Below are 15,769 nucleotides of genomic sequence, written 5' to 3'. Positions count from 1 at the left end.
ATGTTTTCAAGGAATGGTTGAGTCTTAGATTTCTTTTATCATTAAAAAAAAAACCAAAACCCCACAAAATGAATCATTATTTTAGAATACTTATTTTTATATATTTGTATAGGTTATTTACCCTTTCAAATAATACTAAAACAAAGGACACTCCATGAAACTAATAACCAGTAGATTTCAAACAAATCGTACAAAGTACTTTTTCACTTGGTGCCAGAGGACAAGGTCAAGGCAACTGACATAATGGGGTTTAAAAGAGGATTGGGCAAGTTCCTGAAGGAATAGTCCATAAAATATTAACCATGTAGACTAGAGAAAGTGATTGCTATCCCTGGGAGTAAATAACCAGAAATAGATCTACTTTTTCAGATCTTATGTTTTTATTTCAACTGCTAATAACGACACTCTTCAGTTTTAAAAGACATTTTAAATGGCGTTAATCTGAGATACTGACCTGCTAATTTGTGTCCTCAGGTGAGAGTTATGTCTGTGGATCCATAGAACCTTTCAAGAAACTAGAATACACAAAGAATGTCAACCCGAATTGGTCCGTGAATGTTAAGACAATCTCCACCCCACGGGCAATGCCTCCGCTCACCACTTCCAAACCGAGCCCCTTGGAGTCTAAGGAGAACAAGGATTTCATTAGGCCTAAACTAGTCACCATCATTAGGAGCGGGGTGAAACCTCGGAAAGCTGTCCGGATTCTTCTCAACAAGAAGACAGCACATTCATTTGAACAGGTTCTCACTGACATAACAGATGCTATCAAGCTGGATTCAGGAGTGGTGAAACGCCTGTACACGCTAGATGGGAAGCAGGTAAGAATTTAAACTATGGGATTCTCTTGCCGTAGAATATGCAAGCAGATGAGTAGTTGACATGAATGTTGTGCTTAGTGTCTGCATTATCAGAAACACTACTAGCCTCATGTAAGCCTTTTGGTTACTATGAAAATAAGATTTTTCTTTTAATATAAATCCTGTATTTATGAACCCATAACAGTGGAGACATTTGACCAATGAACAGAGAACATCAGAACTTTCTGTTGGCAGTAATAGTGACATAAATTGTCCTGTAAGTTTTACGAGTGCAGGGACCTGTCTTCTACAGGACACTTCTAGTTCCCCTCCCACTTCACCTCACGAGCCTAAGTTCAGGAAAGGCAACATGTTTTCCACAGAATTAGACTTTTATTTATCAGATGTGGTAGGATTAGCATTTAGAAGCTAACAATACATGTCTCTAACATCCTGGCTCCTAGGCACCAGTTTACCCTAAAGAAAGTTCTGTACCATGGATGATTTAAAACATGCCACAAACCTTAGCCTGCCTAATATATTAATACTTATATCTTACTTACCCCTTGGTCCCAGCTTCAGGTGATTTCCCTGTTTACCTCTGAAGCAGCCACTGGCTGGAGGTCTGGAGAATGTGGGCAGGATAGAAGACTTGCTTCTAGGTTTGGTACTAGCACAGCTGCCGGGCTTTTCTCAGCTTCTCACCACCTTAGACTCTGTGCCATTGTCTGACCCCAAGCAGGGCATTTCTTCTCTCTAGTCTTCTGGCCACACCTAGTTTTCTTCCTTCCCCAATAGCAGGGGGTGCTGGGGCTGCTTTGGGTCTATTCCCTTTCTCCTTATTTGCCCCATCTTTTACTTTCCAGCTGATAAATATGTATGTTTATGCATAATCATGTAATGGGTGGAGGATCTTTGCTGCATTGCAGATCTTTTACTCCTCCATTTTTTCTTCAGGAGGGATCCTGCCACATCTGGATCAAGGTTGTCTGACAGCATCAGCATTTTCTCCATTTCAGAGTGCTCCCCCTTCATCCAAGAATGGGGGCCCCTCTGACCTCTGGATTTCCTTTGGCCAGTCTGTGACTTCTGCTTATGAGCCAAAGTTGCTGCATTGTCCCTCTCCCTTGGTTTTATTTACATAGGATCTTACACACAAACATATCTTGAAAAGTATCCTTCAGTTCTGGTTTAAAGTTCTCATCTGGGCAAAGTTTCTTTTCTCTAGCTGTTACACTGTTTTTGGCCTGTCAGCATACTTGACAGCATCCCTGTTGACTATTATGATTCATATTGGGTGCTTTCAGTGGTTAAACATGTGATATCTCCCTACAGTCTAGCGATTTAAATTTCAAATGTACTTATACTATAAACTTTTCTATAGCTTGGAAATTTGAGAGCAAATGGGGAATTTAAAGTTTTTACTGTAAAATTATTTTTAAGTTACTGTATTTAAGCAATTTCCTTGCTATTTCTCCAAACCACTGGAAGTAGCCACGTTAGCAAAAACCCCAAAACAAACCTCTCCCTACAAATTAACTCATAACTATTGTATCTGATTGATCCATATTGGTTTTGATGTCGCAAATGACAATGCGCATACATGTTATGGACCAACTGGATCCCTTTCCACTAGAGGTAAATTGTGATATTTATCTGAGCCTTGCTTCTCCTAGGAATCATGGGTCTTGCAAGGTTGCTGTTTAAAGTCTCTTGGGTCTTGCTACAGCTTTGTACACTCTGGTATTGAGGAGCAAAAATTAAATCCTTTGGCTGTTCAGGCTATTTGGGTCTGACTATGCTGCATGAGTATTACAATCACAACCAGAGGCCCTATAGCAAATATGTTTCCATCCAAAATTTATTAAATATATTCAAAACACATAACCACCTATTCTAATACATAGGAACTCTTATCTAGACGGTACATATATGAAAACATTGCCAATCATTCATTACCCTACATACTCACTACCCATACATACTCAAATCATCCATACATCACATAAAATCACCCAACAGGATCATTAAATACACTAATATACTATATTTTATCTTTCAAAATGTGTAGCGTACTACCTCACAATTTTATTACATAATTATGAAATGCACAAAACAGTAAATGTTCTTGTATATGTATTCCTATCACCCGACGAAGATCTCGTTTCACCCGTGGATACGGGCTTCCTCAGGGACTACCTCTATACCCACACAACTCTGTCATGTTGAAGTGCCCGAGTCAAAACCTCTAATATCAGGTATTAATGATCACAGATATTCTTCCCATATTCACCATCAAAAATTCCACGTCTAGCACAGAGTCCTATAAAACACATAAATATCTTATATTAAACATATTATCCACCCTTCACAATAACCTAAACTCGTGTCAGCTAAATAAATAGACATACCTTAATGGCCACATCCTCGCCATAATTACAATGTCTCCACTGCTTATAGCCATCCACTACCGTCTATTATGAATCACTGCTTTATATACATTGTTGCCTTCCAAACTTGTAAGCAGCTCCAGCTCTGCAAGCTTCCTTCATCTATAACCAATGTATTATTTAACATAAGTCATCAAACATAAGGTATTAAATTCCCCCTATTTTACTTTTATAAAAACTAACCCCCCCCATATACCAAAATTCTAACCGCAATACCAACCCAAACCGCCAAAAGTCTAAAGGTGATGTGAAATGCATTTGGTAAGCTTTAGACTTTTGGCGGTTTGGGTTGGTATTGCGGTTAGAATTTTGGTATATGGGGGGGGTTAGTTTTTATAAAAGTAAAATAGGGGGAATTTAATACCTTATGTTTGATGACTTATGTTAAATAATACATTGGTTATAGATGAAGGAAGCTTGCAGAGCTGGAGCTGCTTACAAGTTTGGAAGGCAACAATGTATATAAAGCAGTGATTCATAATAGACGGTAGTGGATGGTTATAAGCAGTGGAGACATTGTAATTATGGCGAGGATGTGGCCATTAAGGTATGTCTATTTAGCTGACACGAGTTTAGGTTATTGTGAAGGGTGGATAATATGTTTAAAATAAGATATTTATGTGTTTTATAGGACTCTGTGCTAGACGTGGAATTTTTGATGGTGAATATGGGAAGAATATCTGTGATCATTAATACCTGATATTAGAGGTTTTGACTCGGGCACTTCAACATGACAGAGTTGTGTGGGTATAGAGGTAGTCCCTGAGGAAGCCCGTATCCACGGGTGAAACGAGATCTTCGTCGGGTGATAGGAATACATATACAAGAACATTTACTGTTTTGTGCATTTCATAATTATGTAATAAAATTGTGAGGTAGTACGCTACACATTTTGAAAGATAAGATATAGTATATTAGTGTATTTAATGATCCTGTTGGGTGATTTTATGTGATGTATGGATGATTTGAGTATGTATGGGTAGTGAGTATGTAGGGTAATGAATGATTGGCAATGTTTTAATATATGTACCGTCTAGATAAGAGTTCCTATGTATTAGAATAGGTGGTTATGTGTTTTGAATATATTTAATAAATTTTGGATGGAAACATATTTGCTATAGGGCCTCTGGTTGTGATTGTAATATAATACAGACAGAGGCATTGCACTCGTAGTGTTTATATGCTGCATGAGTGGCATACTAATGCCTAGGGAGGGAAGGACGATGGCTACTACTATGCTGGAGGCCTCTACCAGTCAAGGAGCAACACTGAAGATGTGCCTTGGAGGAGATGCCTATTGTGGTTCATAGAGCTGCCAAGGCATGCTGTCTGGAAAGGAGGAATCCTAAATAGATGTCAGAAAGGGAAAAAGTAAACACAAATCCTCAAAAATACTGCTGTTTGCTTTTTGCAGAGTGTACAGCTATTTTTAAAACTACATTTAATTGTTGATAAACACAAACTTTCTCCAACAAAAAGGGCTGGGTTTGTTTTAATAATTATGGGCCCTATTTTCAGACATTGGAGATGAATACATACAGGGCAACTTTCACACTTAGAATTCTTGGTGATTTTTTTTAATTTGCAAAGTGAAAGTACCGTAGTTCTTGATTGGACAATACATTTTAGACCCGAATACATTTTGGGACAGTTTACCTTGAAGAGGGTTCTCTGCTACTCCCAGGAGAATCCATTTTGTGCTCCAACAATAGAATTGTCTTGCCCATGTATCTTATGTCTGTTCTATTATTTTTTATGTGTGGAAATATATTTCTTTTTAAATTTAATATTTGCTTTTTTCATTTTGAAAATGCTGGAAAACAAATTGGTCGATTGGTCAGCTAGAAAGTGCCCCATCTATTTTATTCTGTTTTGGAGTGATCATGTATTGATTCTGCGTATATGCTTAACTGATCTTTTTTTGATGTAAGAAATGTTTGCATGTTAGTTGATTATGTACATGTTGAATGAGCAGTGTGCATGAGTTGATCAACAATGCCGATAATTCCTTTGAAAACAGGGCCCAGTTTGTAATTAATTGCATCTCCAGATTTAAAGATAAATGGCACTTTAAAACTAGAGCTTCTGAGAAGCACAGCATACTGGGAGGGGTTTGGCTGTGTAGTGTAGGTGCCAGGGATGATGTAGTCCATGTCTCTTCTGTTGTAAAAAGAGAGGAAAGCAACTGGTAAACTGTAGTGTGGAAACAAAGTCATCAAGTTGAGAGAAACTCTGGATGATGTGGTCCATTCTGCGAAAGGTCACTGCAACTTGTGGAAGGTGTCCATCCAGGATTGGTGAGGTAATGCATAGAAGGGATAAAGAGGTTAAACCTGAAAATCTGTCATTTTTAAGTGTGGAGAAGTAAGCTCTTAATGGTGAGACAAAAATCTCAGAGGTGTAACTAAAAGGGTTATAAATCTATTGGCCCTAATCATGTTTTTGTGCCCATCTTGTTTGTTCATATATCAGAGTTGCTTTAGTAAACACTTCAAAACTGGCAGCAGGTAGGAACATTTTTTTTCTTTTTCATTAGTGTCCTAGTTAGTGGCAAATGGGCTATAGGGAAGTACTTGTGCATTTTATGTTGCAAGGTATTAACCGCATGTGTAAGGAATAAAATATTTTAATCCAGTTTGGTGAGCTGTATCTTTGATTAATCTCTTGATGTACCGTGGCACAATAAGAGCACAATGTGTCCTTGGCATTGTCCTCAAGAAAGTCTAAACATTAATATTAGAAAGCTTCAAAGCAGAGATTTTATCAAGCAGAAGAATCCAGCGGTGAATCTGCACTGTAGCTTACCAACTAATCGAGCTTGGGCATTGCTTTCATGAAAGGTGTATTTCTTTCTATATTTAATGGTTTCCATTTTAGCCGCAGTACAAGATCTCAGAGCAACAGCTAACACACTGAATCTCCAAAATACTTCGTCATCTTTCAGTCCATGGTAGCTTCATAGTTGCTTAACTATTCACAAATAGGTTTTCCTATTCTGGATCCCAGTGCTATGTTGTTAATTGAAAATTCTGATTAGATTGTAAGTTGTTCTAATGTCTCTGTTTATTTAAATTTATTGTAATCTGCCTTGAGCCCAACTTTGGGGAAAAGGTGGGATATGAAATGTTCATAAATAAATTAAGAAAATACTAATAACATTGTACACTTATTGGATGTTTCCTGACATTAGTTCCATTATAAATTGCTTACTGAGCAATGAGAAAAAATGTTTTATGCCCGAAATGTCTTTTCTCTGATTATATGCTGCATACCACAAATCTATTCTTAGGGCCTCTTCCATGGATGGGAGAAATGAGGAAGCACATGGAGAATGGTCGAAGGGGGAATAAATCTAGTTTAGAACAATGCAAAAAAACTGGAAATCTACACAATGATAACCTCATCAGCTTGAGTCATATAACAGTAAAGTTAGAAGCCTTGGCAGCCTCTGCATTATAGATGAAGTAGCTCATATACCTGAAGAAATGTTCTTGAAGATGAGTGATTATTATCTATGAAAGGAGGGTGAGCAGAAATAAATGTTTCTCTTAATTCATTTACAAATACCTAAAAGCAACCTCTTTTATATAAGTTCAGATGAGGAACAATAGATAGAAACCTGGTATAAGTGCAGTTTGAATAGAAACCATCTGGTTCCAAGAAAAAGAAAAGCACTTATTACTGAATATTACATTTCTAATGAGGAAATAGCCACCCTCATGGAGTTTTAAAAATATTTCACTTGCAGTATTTCACTGAAAATTAATGTAAAGAGGAATGTATGCATAGATGGTAGTTCATTTATTTATTTATTTATTTATAATTTTTTATATACTGCCGCTCATCAAAGATATCACGTCGGTGTACAATGAACAGGAACTTACGCCGGAGCGTTATACATTTAACAGATTATACATTTAACAGGTTATATATTCAACAAGTTATATATTAAACGAAAGTATGTATATAAATATTTAAATATAATACAAGTAGAATCTATTAAAAACACAGAACTATACTTTAGGGGTATATTAGTTGAGGTAAGTTAAACAGAACTAGGGAGCAAAGGGATTCTAGTAAATTGGGGCTGAGGAAAGGGAAAAGGGTTAGGAGGAGATGTAGCAACAGGATTCTAGTAAATTGGGGCTGAGGTAAGGGAAGGGGGTTAAGAGGAGATGTAATTCTACATTAGATGTAGTAAGAGGGGGGAGAAAGCATTTCAAATGTAGTTAATGGCAATTGTAAAGAGAGGTATTTACAGTAGGAACAGAGGTAGGAGAATTAGAGATGGTGTCTAGACAGGGGGAGACGGGTAGAGAAGGCAGTGAGGATATGGGAGAGGATCAACATATATATTTCAAGTATAGGCATGTGTGAATAACCATGTCTTGAGTTTTTGCTTGAATGTTTTGGGAGATGGCTCAAGGCGCAGTTCAGTGGGCATAGTATTCCATAACAAAGGGCCAGCAAAAGAGAACGCTCGTGCTTTGGTGGAAACATGGTTATATAGTTTAGGTGAAGGGGTTTGTAATGTGGCGAAGTATTGATTTCTGGTGGGTTTAATAGAAGATTGAAGTTGTATTGATTTATTAAACCATTTCATTTCAGGATTGTGGAGGGCTTTATGGATAAGTGTAAGAGTCTTGTAGTGTATGCGGGATTGAATGGGGAGCCAGTGTAATTCCTTCAAAACTGGCGTAATATGTTCCTTTGAGTTTGTGTTAGTAAGGATACGGGCTGCAGTATTTTGCAGGATTTGTAAGGGGCGGATGGCATTTTTAGGTAGGCCTAGGAGAAGTGAATTACAATAATCTGTTTTGGAAACAGCATGGCTTGTAGAACTGTCCGGAAATCAGATGCATGAAGCAAAGGTTTCAATTTTTTGAGTGTATGTAATTTGAAAAAGCACTCTTTAAGGATTGTACTGATAAATTTTTTGAGGGTTATTTGGTCATCAATAATGACTCCTAGGTCTCGGACTTGGTGGGAGAAATGTATGTGCGTTGATGTTATAAGTGAGGTGGGAGAAGCATGTAATGGGGTGGGAGGAGAAATGATCATGAGTTCAGTTTTAGTGGAGTTGAGGGCAAGTTGTAAGGAGGTTAAGAGATTATTGATAGAAGCAAGAGTAGTGTCCCAGATTTCAAGGGCTTTAGATATGGATTCCGTTACTGGAATAAGAATTTGTACATCATCAGCGTACAAAAAGTGTGGAAGCTTAAGGTTGGCGAGGAGATGGCAAAGCGGTAGAAGATAGATATTAAAAAGGGTAGATGAAAGTGAAGAGCCTTGCGGGACTCCTTGCTTTAAAGGGATTTCTTTAGATAAGTGATTGCCAATTTTGACTTTATAGTTACGGTTGGACAAGTAGGAAGTAAACCAGTTATGAGCAGTACCAGTTATTCCAATCTCATGTAGGCGTTGGAGAAGAACTTGGTGGTTAACGGTATCAAAAGCCGCTGAGATATCTAGAATTACTAGCAGCTGAGGTTGATTTCTATCTAGGCTTTTGAGAAGGTAATCATTCAGGGATAGGAGAAGAGTTTCAGTGCTATGTAGTTTGCGAAATCCATATTGTGAAGAAGAGAGGATATGGTGTTCTTCTAAATAGTCACTAAGTTGACGGTTGATAGTTTTTTCTAGGATTTTAGCAATAAATGGGAGATTAGAAATGGGGCGGTAATTAGCAAGGTCTAATGGGTCTAGCTTAGGTTTTTTTAAAGTGGGTTTAAGGATAGCAAATTTAAGAGAGTTGGGCACTTGCCCAAGTTCGATGGATGCATTGATAATGTTAGAGATAGGGCTGGATATTAGATCAGGGACAGTGAGGAGGAGTTTTGTAGGGATGGTATCAGATGGATGAGATGAGGGTCTGGCTTTTTTGAGTAGGGATTCAATTTCAGTTGTTGCTGTATTTTCAAAGGTTGTTAGCTGAGGTGCAGATTCTTTTGTGTGACAGAGATTATAGGATTGGGGCGTGTGGGAATTGTGTGGGAAGCGTGACATAATTTTGTTAATTTTGTCCTGAAAATATGATGCAAGCTGTTCACATTTTATTTTGGCTTCTTCTTCTGGAATGATGTTTGGAGTGAGGTTAGTAAGTGAGGTGACATATTCGAACAGCACTTTTGGATTGAATTGATATTGGTGTATTTTACCTGCGTAGTAGTTCTTTTTAGCATTATTGATCATTTCACTATAGTTTTGCAGCGAAGTTTTGTATCGTGCGAGTAGAATTGGTGTGGGTTCTTTACGCCAATTTTTTTCAGCTTTTCTAAGGGCTTGTTTTAAGTCTTTTAGTGTGGGAGTGTACCAGGGTTTTTTTGTATTTCTCTGAGAGGAGAGTTTTTTTGTAATGAGGGGGCAAATGGTATTAGCAACTGAGAGGGTGTATTCATTCCATGATGTTAAAGCAGTGTCAGCATTTGATAGATCAAGATTAAGCTGAGTGTTGGATAGAGCGGTGGTGAGCTCATCTCTATTGCAAGTTTTTCGGTATTGAAAAGTAGTAGAGCTAATTGGGGGGGATGGAGGTCTTTGTAGAGTGTTAGATGTTCTTATGATATAGTGGTCAGACCATGGGATAGGTGTGCATGATAAGGAATCAGTTACGATGTGATGGTTGGTAAAAATGAGGTCAAGTGAGTGACCAGCTTTATGTGTGGGCATGTTTATAATTTGCTTGAATCCTAGTGATTTCATGGCTTCCAGGAAGGAGGAGCAGCTAGGTGTAAGGGGTGTAGTGTTGACATGGAAATTAAAGTCTCCTAGGATAATAGCTGGGGAGCCGATGGAAATATTTTTAGCTATATACTCGATGAGAGACGAAGGGTTATTGTTAAGAGTTCCAGGGGGAGCGTAAATAAGGCAAATTTGTAGAGAAGGGGCTTTGAACAGGCCAATTTCTAATTTAGCTGGGGGGGGGATGGGTTGGAGTGTGAGTTTGAGTCGTTTGTTGGTGGCTAAGAGAATGCCTCCACCTTTCTTTTTTAATCGGGGGATGGAGACTATATCGTATATATTGTTAGGGAGCTGGTTGAGGAGAACATTGTCAGTGTCTTTTAACCATGTTTCTGTTATTGCACAGATGTCTGGTGTTTCGTCAGAGAGGATGTCGTTGAGTATAGAAGTTTTTTTGTTTAAAGATTGTGCATTGAAGAGGATGAGTGTGAGTGCTGTGAGGCCGATGATTTGAGTGAGTGGTGGGGAGATCATGGTTGTGTGAATGCTTTTGAGGTATGATCGTTGTCGAATGGTGTGAGGAGCAGAAGGTCTGTATCCATGGTATCTGAGTGTTGGGATGTTTAGCATTTTAGGGCTGCTCAGAAAATAGAGAGTGTGTATTTGAGTGTTTATGTATTTAATATTGTTTTATTTGTTGTATTTAATATATGTTTATGTATTTAATATTATTAAAGTTTTGTTTCAAACTTAATGTTGGATGGGATCAACATCTCTCAAAATCATAAGTTTCAGACTGGGGAGATAGGATGTGACATGGTTATCCTATGGATAAAGAATTTATTACTATAACTCACAAGCCACAGGTTACTTCTGAATGATTGTCTTACTGTCTGCATCTAATAGATAAACAATATGTATTTGGCTTGTTGTCCTACATTACTGGCATTTTCTTCAAATAAAAATTAAATTTCCTCCTAAGACAGCTGTGGTAGGCTGTAGAGCAGAGCTTTCCAAACTTTTCATGTTGGTGACACACTTTTTAGACAAACATAATTTCGTGACACAGTAATTCAGTCTACCAGCAAACCAGAAGTTAAAGGTTAAACGAACAAAATGTATTTCAACAATTTATGTATGTTTCCTTAAATATATACATAAATAAAATGTTTCACAACACAACCTATCTCATAATAAATATTTGCAGGCTTCCACTTCCTCCATGCTGATCTCGTACATTGTGAGATCGGCATAGAGAAAGTGCTACTCTTGCACATTCCCAAAGATTACATGTGCCAATCACTAAAAAGTAATTTTTTTTTTTACCTTTGCTGTCTGATCTTAGTTTTCTAATCGGTTGGTCACAGGCTTTTTTTTCCATCTTTCCTTTCTTGTTTTTTTGCCAATTCCTTTTACAGGGTCTTTTTTTCTATTTCTTTTCTCTCCATCTGTCTTCCCTCAAACACACAATCAGGTTCTCATTCTCACACGCTATCTCACACATTCTCACACACACAGGCTCTCACTCACATGCAATCTCACATATCCACAGCTCTCACTCTCACATGCCTCTCTCTCATACATACATACATATTGTCTCTCTCGTGTACATGCTGTCTCACTCTCACACACACAGGCTCTCTCACTCCTACATGCTCTCTTGCTCAAGCACAGGCTCTCACTGGCACATGCTGTCCCTCTGCACGGGTTGCCGAAGGATGGGCTCTTCAGAGGCCCTGATCTTCCCTGGCCGTGACATGGGCTCTGCAGCAGCCCTGCTATCGGGTTTCCTCCTCTTCTCGGGCTGCCGCGACGTGGGATCCACAGCGGCCCATTAATGCTGCTCTTCTTCTGTACGCAGCAGATGCTCCTCCTCCTTCCTGCCCACGCGGCTCCGGCAACGTTTTTCTTCCAGGGCTGCACAGGCAGGAAGGAGGAGGAGTGAACGTGACCCTTTTCTTCGGGCCGTGGTGATGTAAGCTCCACCACTGCCCGCCGATCTTCCTGCTATAGTTCCCTGCTTCCGCCGGCCCTGTGGACTGGGCGACACACCTCCACACTACAGGCGACACACTAATGTGTCCCGACACACACTTTGGAAAGCTCTGCTGTAGAGTCTTGATGCCATTAACTAGGAACTCAGGCCAGCTAAGGTGCTGGTTTGACTGTGACAATGTGGGCTCCTATGTGGACCTCGGACAACCTTGTGCTGTGTGCTCTGTTGGACATGCTGGTTGCACATCAAAGAGCCTCTGTTTCCCATTGGAGTATTCAAGTTAGGCAATGCTTGCTGTATTTGATTGCTCCAATGGGGTATTTGTTTTGTATTAGCATGTGGGAAAGGGATATAAATTCAGGGGCTTCTAGATACAGGTTCGCTTTTGGCTTTCCCTCCCTCTGTTTTTTAGGGTTTATCCAGTCTTCTTGTCACAACTGGTTTTATGAGGGTGGTTTATCCAAGAGGATTTTGGTACTGGGTTTACTTTCATGGATCGGGCTGTGTGGGTGCCTTACTGGGACGTAGTGGGCACTTTGCACGGAAGCAGTTATGATAGTGTTGGATGCCTACAGGCTGGGTAGACTGGGGGTGGCCATCTTGCTGGGGGTCATGGGGATGTTCACCGGGGCAATCGGTTAAAGTTTTGATAATGGGATGCTTGGATACATATATGTGTGATCTGGTATAATTAAGCTGTGGCCTTAATGATTCCAACAACAAACTGGCTGGGTTTTGGTTGTACATGGTTGGTTCCTTATGGAGAGCGAGAGAGCATGTGAGTGGTCCTGTCATACTAGATGCCCATATTGTAACATTGAATGTAGCTGACTGTTTGCCCTTCCAGAGCAGTAAGGTCTAAAACAAATATACTTCTTCCCTGGATGTTTATTTTATGGCTTCCATGAAGTTTGTTTAATGGTTGGTGGAATAAAAGATTTTCTATGAATGGTTATGTAATGGCTATCCAGCAAGAATAGATTTTGGTTGCTCATTAAATAAGGTTGTATTCTCACTAATCAAGTGAATGGAAGTGTTTCTGTAGCTCATACCTAGGAATGCACTCAATTAATTATGCAGTTCACTCCTCATATACATGAGGAATAAGACTGTAACCTTCAATTAATAGACTACATCCTTATAAACTATGACACACATGAGTAGAAATTTGTTTTAAAAGGTGTTAGATTAAGTCCTAGTGTTATTTTAAGCTGTTCTGATTTGACTGTAATTGTCTCAATGCCTTTGTGATGCCATTGACCACCGTGAACTCAGTTGAATGTTTTTTTCTATTTTTAGAGCATCTTGAAAGAGCACTGTTACCTACTCTATACTGTGCAACATTAAAAAATGCACCAGGGAAGTTGTGAGGCACAAAGCACACTTTTATAAATCAAAATAAAAAAGCAGGAAGTGTGTTGTGGATGTTTAATGGTCTGAAAAGACTCTAATAAAGTCCAAAATGTAAATGAAAAAGTGATACTTTTATTTAAAAAGATAAATGGATTGTAATCCTAGTTATATTGTATATGTAACTAACATGAGTTAAAGTACAGCTGTGTCCTTCAATATGGGACCATATTTCGCTGAAGCTGCATTGAGAGGAACAAATAAACGCTTGTCTAAAAAGAATCAAAACATAAAATATTAATATAAATACATAACAAACCGCAGAAGTAATGGTAAACAGCAAAGGTGAATTTAGAAAAAGGGAGTTTGCATACCGTGAATGGATAAATGAGCAGTATGAACAGTGTTAGATATATCTGTAAACAAATGAGTATAGTCAAAGAGTAAATGGGGTAAAAAACAAACAGTAACCAAAAGAGTAAAAACAAAATTTTTTTTTTTAAAAACAATTTTTATACAAATGATTTTTTACATACCCTAAACTGGTATATAACCAATGTGATTGGGTTCAAGTAAAGCAACACTCTGGGTAGAATGAAAACCAAATGTAAAAAAAAATCTAAACATTTTGATATCCACACCTGTCTCCAACATTTCTTCCATGTTCTAAAAATTAAACATTTTTTTTTCATCTGCACCCTTTATTACCCGTCTCATCTGTAGTTGTTCTTAAATCTAACTGGTTTCCTTCTGACCTTCCAGATTCCATTATTTCTGCTTTTGGGAAACTGGTATCACATGATGTTTCCTTACTATCTCCTCACCCATGTTGCAAACACAGCTTATGTGTCATTGAAAGGGCAGCTTTGAAATCTTTATTCAGTGACCCCTCCATTGTCATCAAACCTGCTGACAAGGGAGGTGGCACCTTTATCCTTAATGCAACAGATTATCTTTCAGACGTTACCCGCCAACTTTCAGGTACACGTTTTTATAAACCCCTACCTGTTGACCCCCACAGAAGATCTTCGAACACTTATTTTGACCTGTGTTAAAGAGAGGGTGTCAATGCTCATTCTTAACTTCCTGTGAAGTACGTCTTCTTGTGGACCCCCAGCCTATTTCACCTACCTTCTATATTCTCCCTAAAATTTACCAAAGTTTCTCCAACCCACCAGACGTCCAATAATCTCTGGTATTGGCTCAATCTTAGAACTCTGTTTATCTTCAGTGACAAATTTCTGTTCTCTTTAACATCCTCGTTTTCCATTTTACAACATACTTCACCATTACCAGTACTAACTTCTGGTCATACTCTTACACTGAATGGGGCCTACCTGACCCTATCACATACATCTGGATAACTGCAAAGGGAAGATTTCCTAACACAAGTTTTACATGCAACTGCAGCCTTTGACTATGAATCAACATAACTGTATTTCTCTTACATAAGGAGCTAAATTAACCCTTCGCGTGATACATTGAAGTGTCTTCCACAAAACCTGTCTCTAATATAGATACCCTTAGTGGGCAAGCTGTGTACCAGCAAGACAATTGTCCCCTTCCTAACTGCTGCAGGATTAAGCCGTGAGACCTAGCATAACTAGAATAGGAAGAAAATCAACTCTGAAAAAAAACAGCTCCATTTCCTCTGACTGTTAACTCAAAATGCCATACCTAACTATGATGCAAGCTGCTTTTATGTCAGCAGAGGGCCAGCCATTCCAGCAACCACACTGGAGGAGCTGCGCTGAAATGGTGCAACCCTCCCTCCACTACCCTACTCCTTCTTTTAGCTCACAATTGGTTTAGGAACTGGGCTATGTAGTAGTGATCGCAAAGAGTCACAATTTAAAATATAGCCCATAAATGAAGTTGTGGTCTTTGAGATCCTGTGATGAGATATTAGCAGAGGGGCTACACTTGACAAAAATGTTGATTTCAGTATTTGGTTATGCGCATGGGCTTTTGCATGTAAAATGTGTAAAAGTCCAAAATGCCAGTGTGTCTGCTTATTTTGGGTTGCTTTGTATGTATTTATGCATGTACTATATACTTCATCTGTGAAAACCTTTGCAGGTTAGCACATCCACCTCCAAAACTGCAGGAAAGACCTTGATGAATCATGTCCTTAATGAATTTTGTAATAAATGAAGAATATATCTAGGCACCTTCATTTCCAATTTTTATTTTATTTCTCTAGGGAATTTATCAGTATTCATTATAATGAACAAAAATGGAAGAAAAGCAGTGGAAAAAATTAACTCATTTTTCTCCCATTTTTGTTCATTATAATACTGAGATTCCCTAGAAAAATTAAACTGAAAATGAAGGTCCCTAAATATATCTTACTGTTTGCTATGTATACTTCTAAGACAGAGTACTACATACAGAGTATATAGCTTTCTTTCAATAGTAAAATTTTTAATTGATACAGGCTGTACTTATACTTTTCATATGAATGTCTGAAAGATTGCAAAGTAAAGCTGAGT

General features: G+C 38.4%; 1 protein-coding gene across 5 annotated transcripts in view; it reads left to right on the top strand.

Annotated features, from left to right (window-relative positions):
- Positions 1-15,769, top strand: part of DCLK1 (doublecortin like kinase 1) — a 755,703-nt gene that overhangs the window by 37,513 nt on the left and 702,421 nt on the right. For 4 of the 5 annotated variants that reach the window (XM_029602700.1, XM_029602699.1, XM_029602701.1 and 1 more), the window contains exon 3: positions 475-821. In XM_029602700.1, the coding sequence (XP_029458560.1) occupies positions 475-821 (347 nt within the window). Of the gene's footprint in view, positions 1-474; positions 822-15,769 lie in introns of those variants that run through there. The other variant, XM_029602702.1, reaches the window with a different exon arrangement.

Source organism: Rhinatrema bivittatum, chromosome 5, assembly GCF_901001135.1.
Source record: "Rhinatrema bivittatum chromosome 5, aRhiBiv1.1, whole genome shotgun sequence".
NCBI classification, from domain to species: domain Eukaryota; kingdom Metazoa; phylum Chordata; class Amphibia; order Gymnophiona; family Rhinatrematidae; genus Rhinatrema; species Rhinatrema bivittatum.
This window is presented reverse-complemented; position numbering and strand designations above follow the sequence as displayed.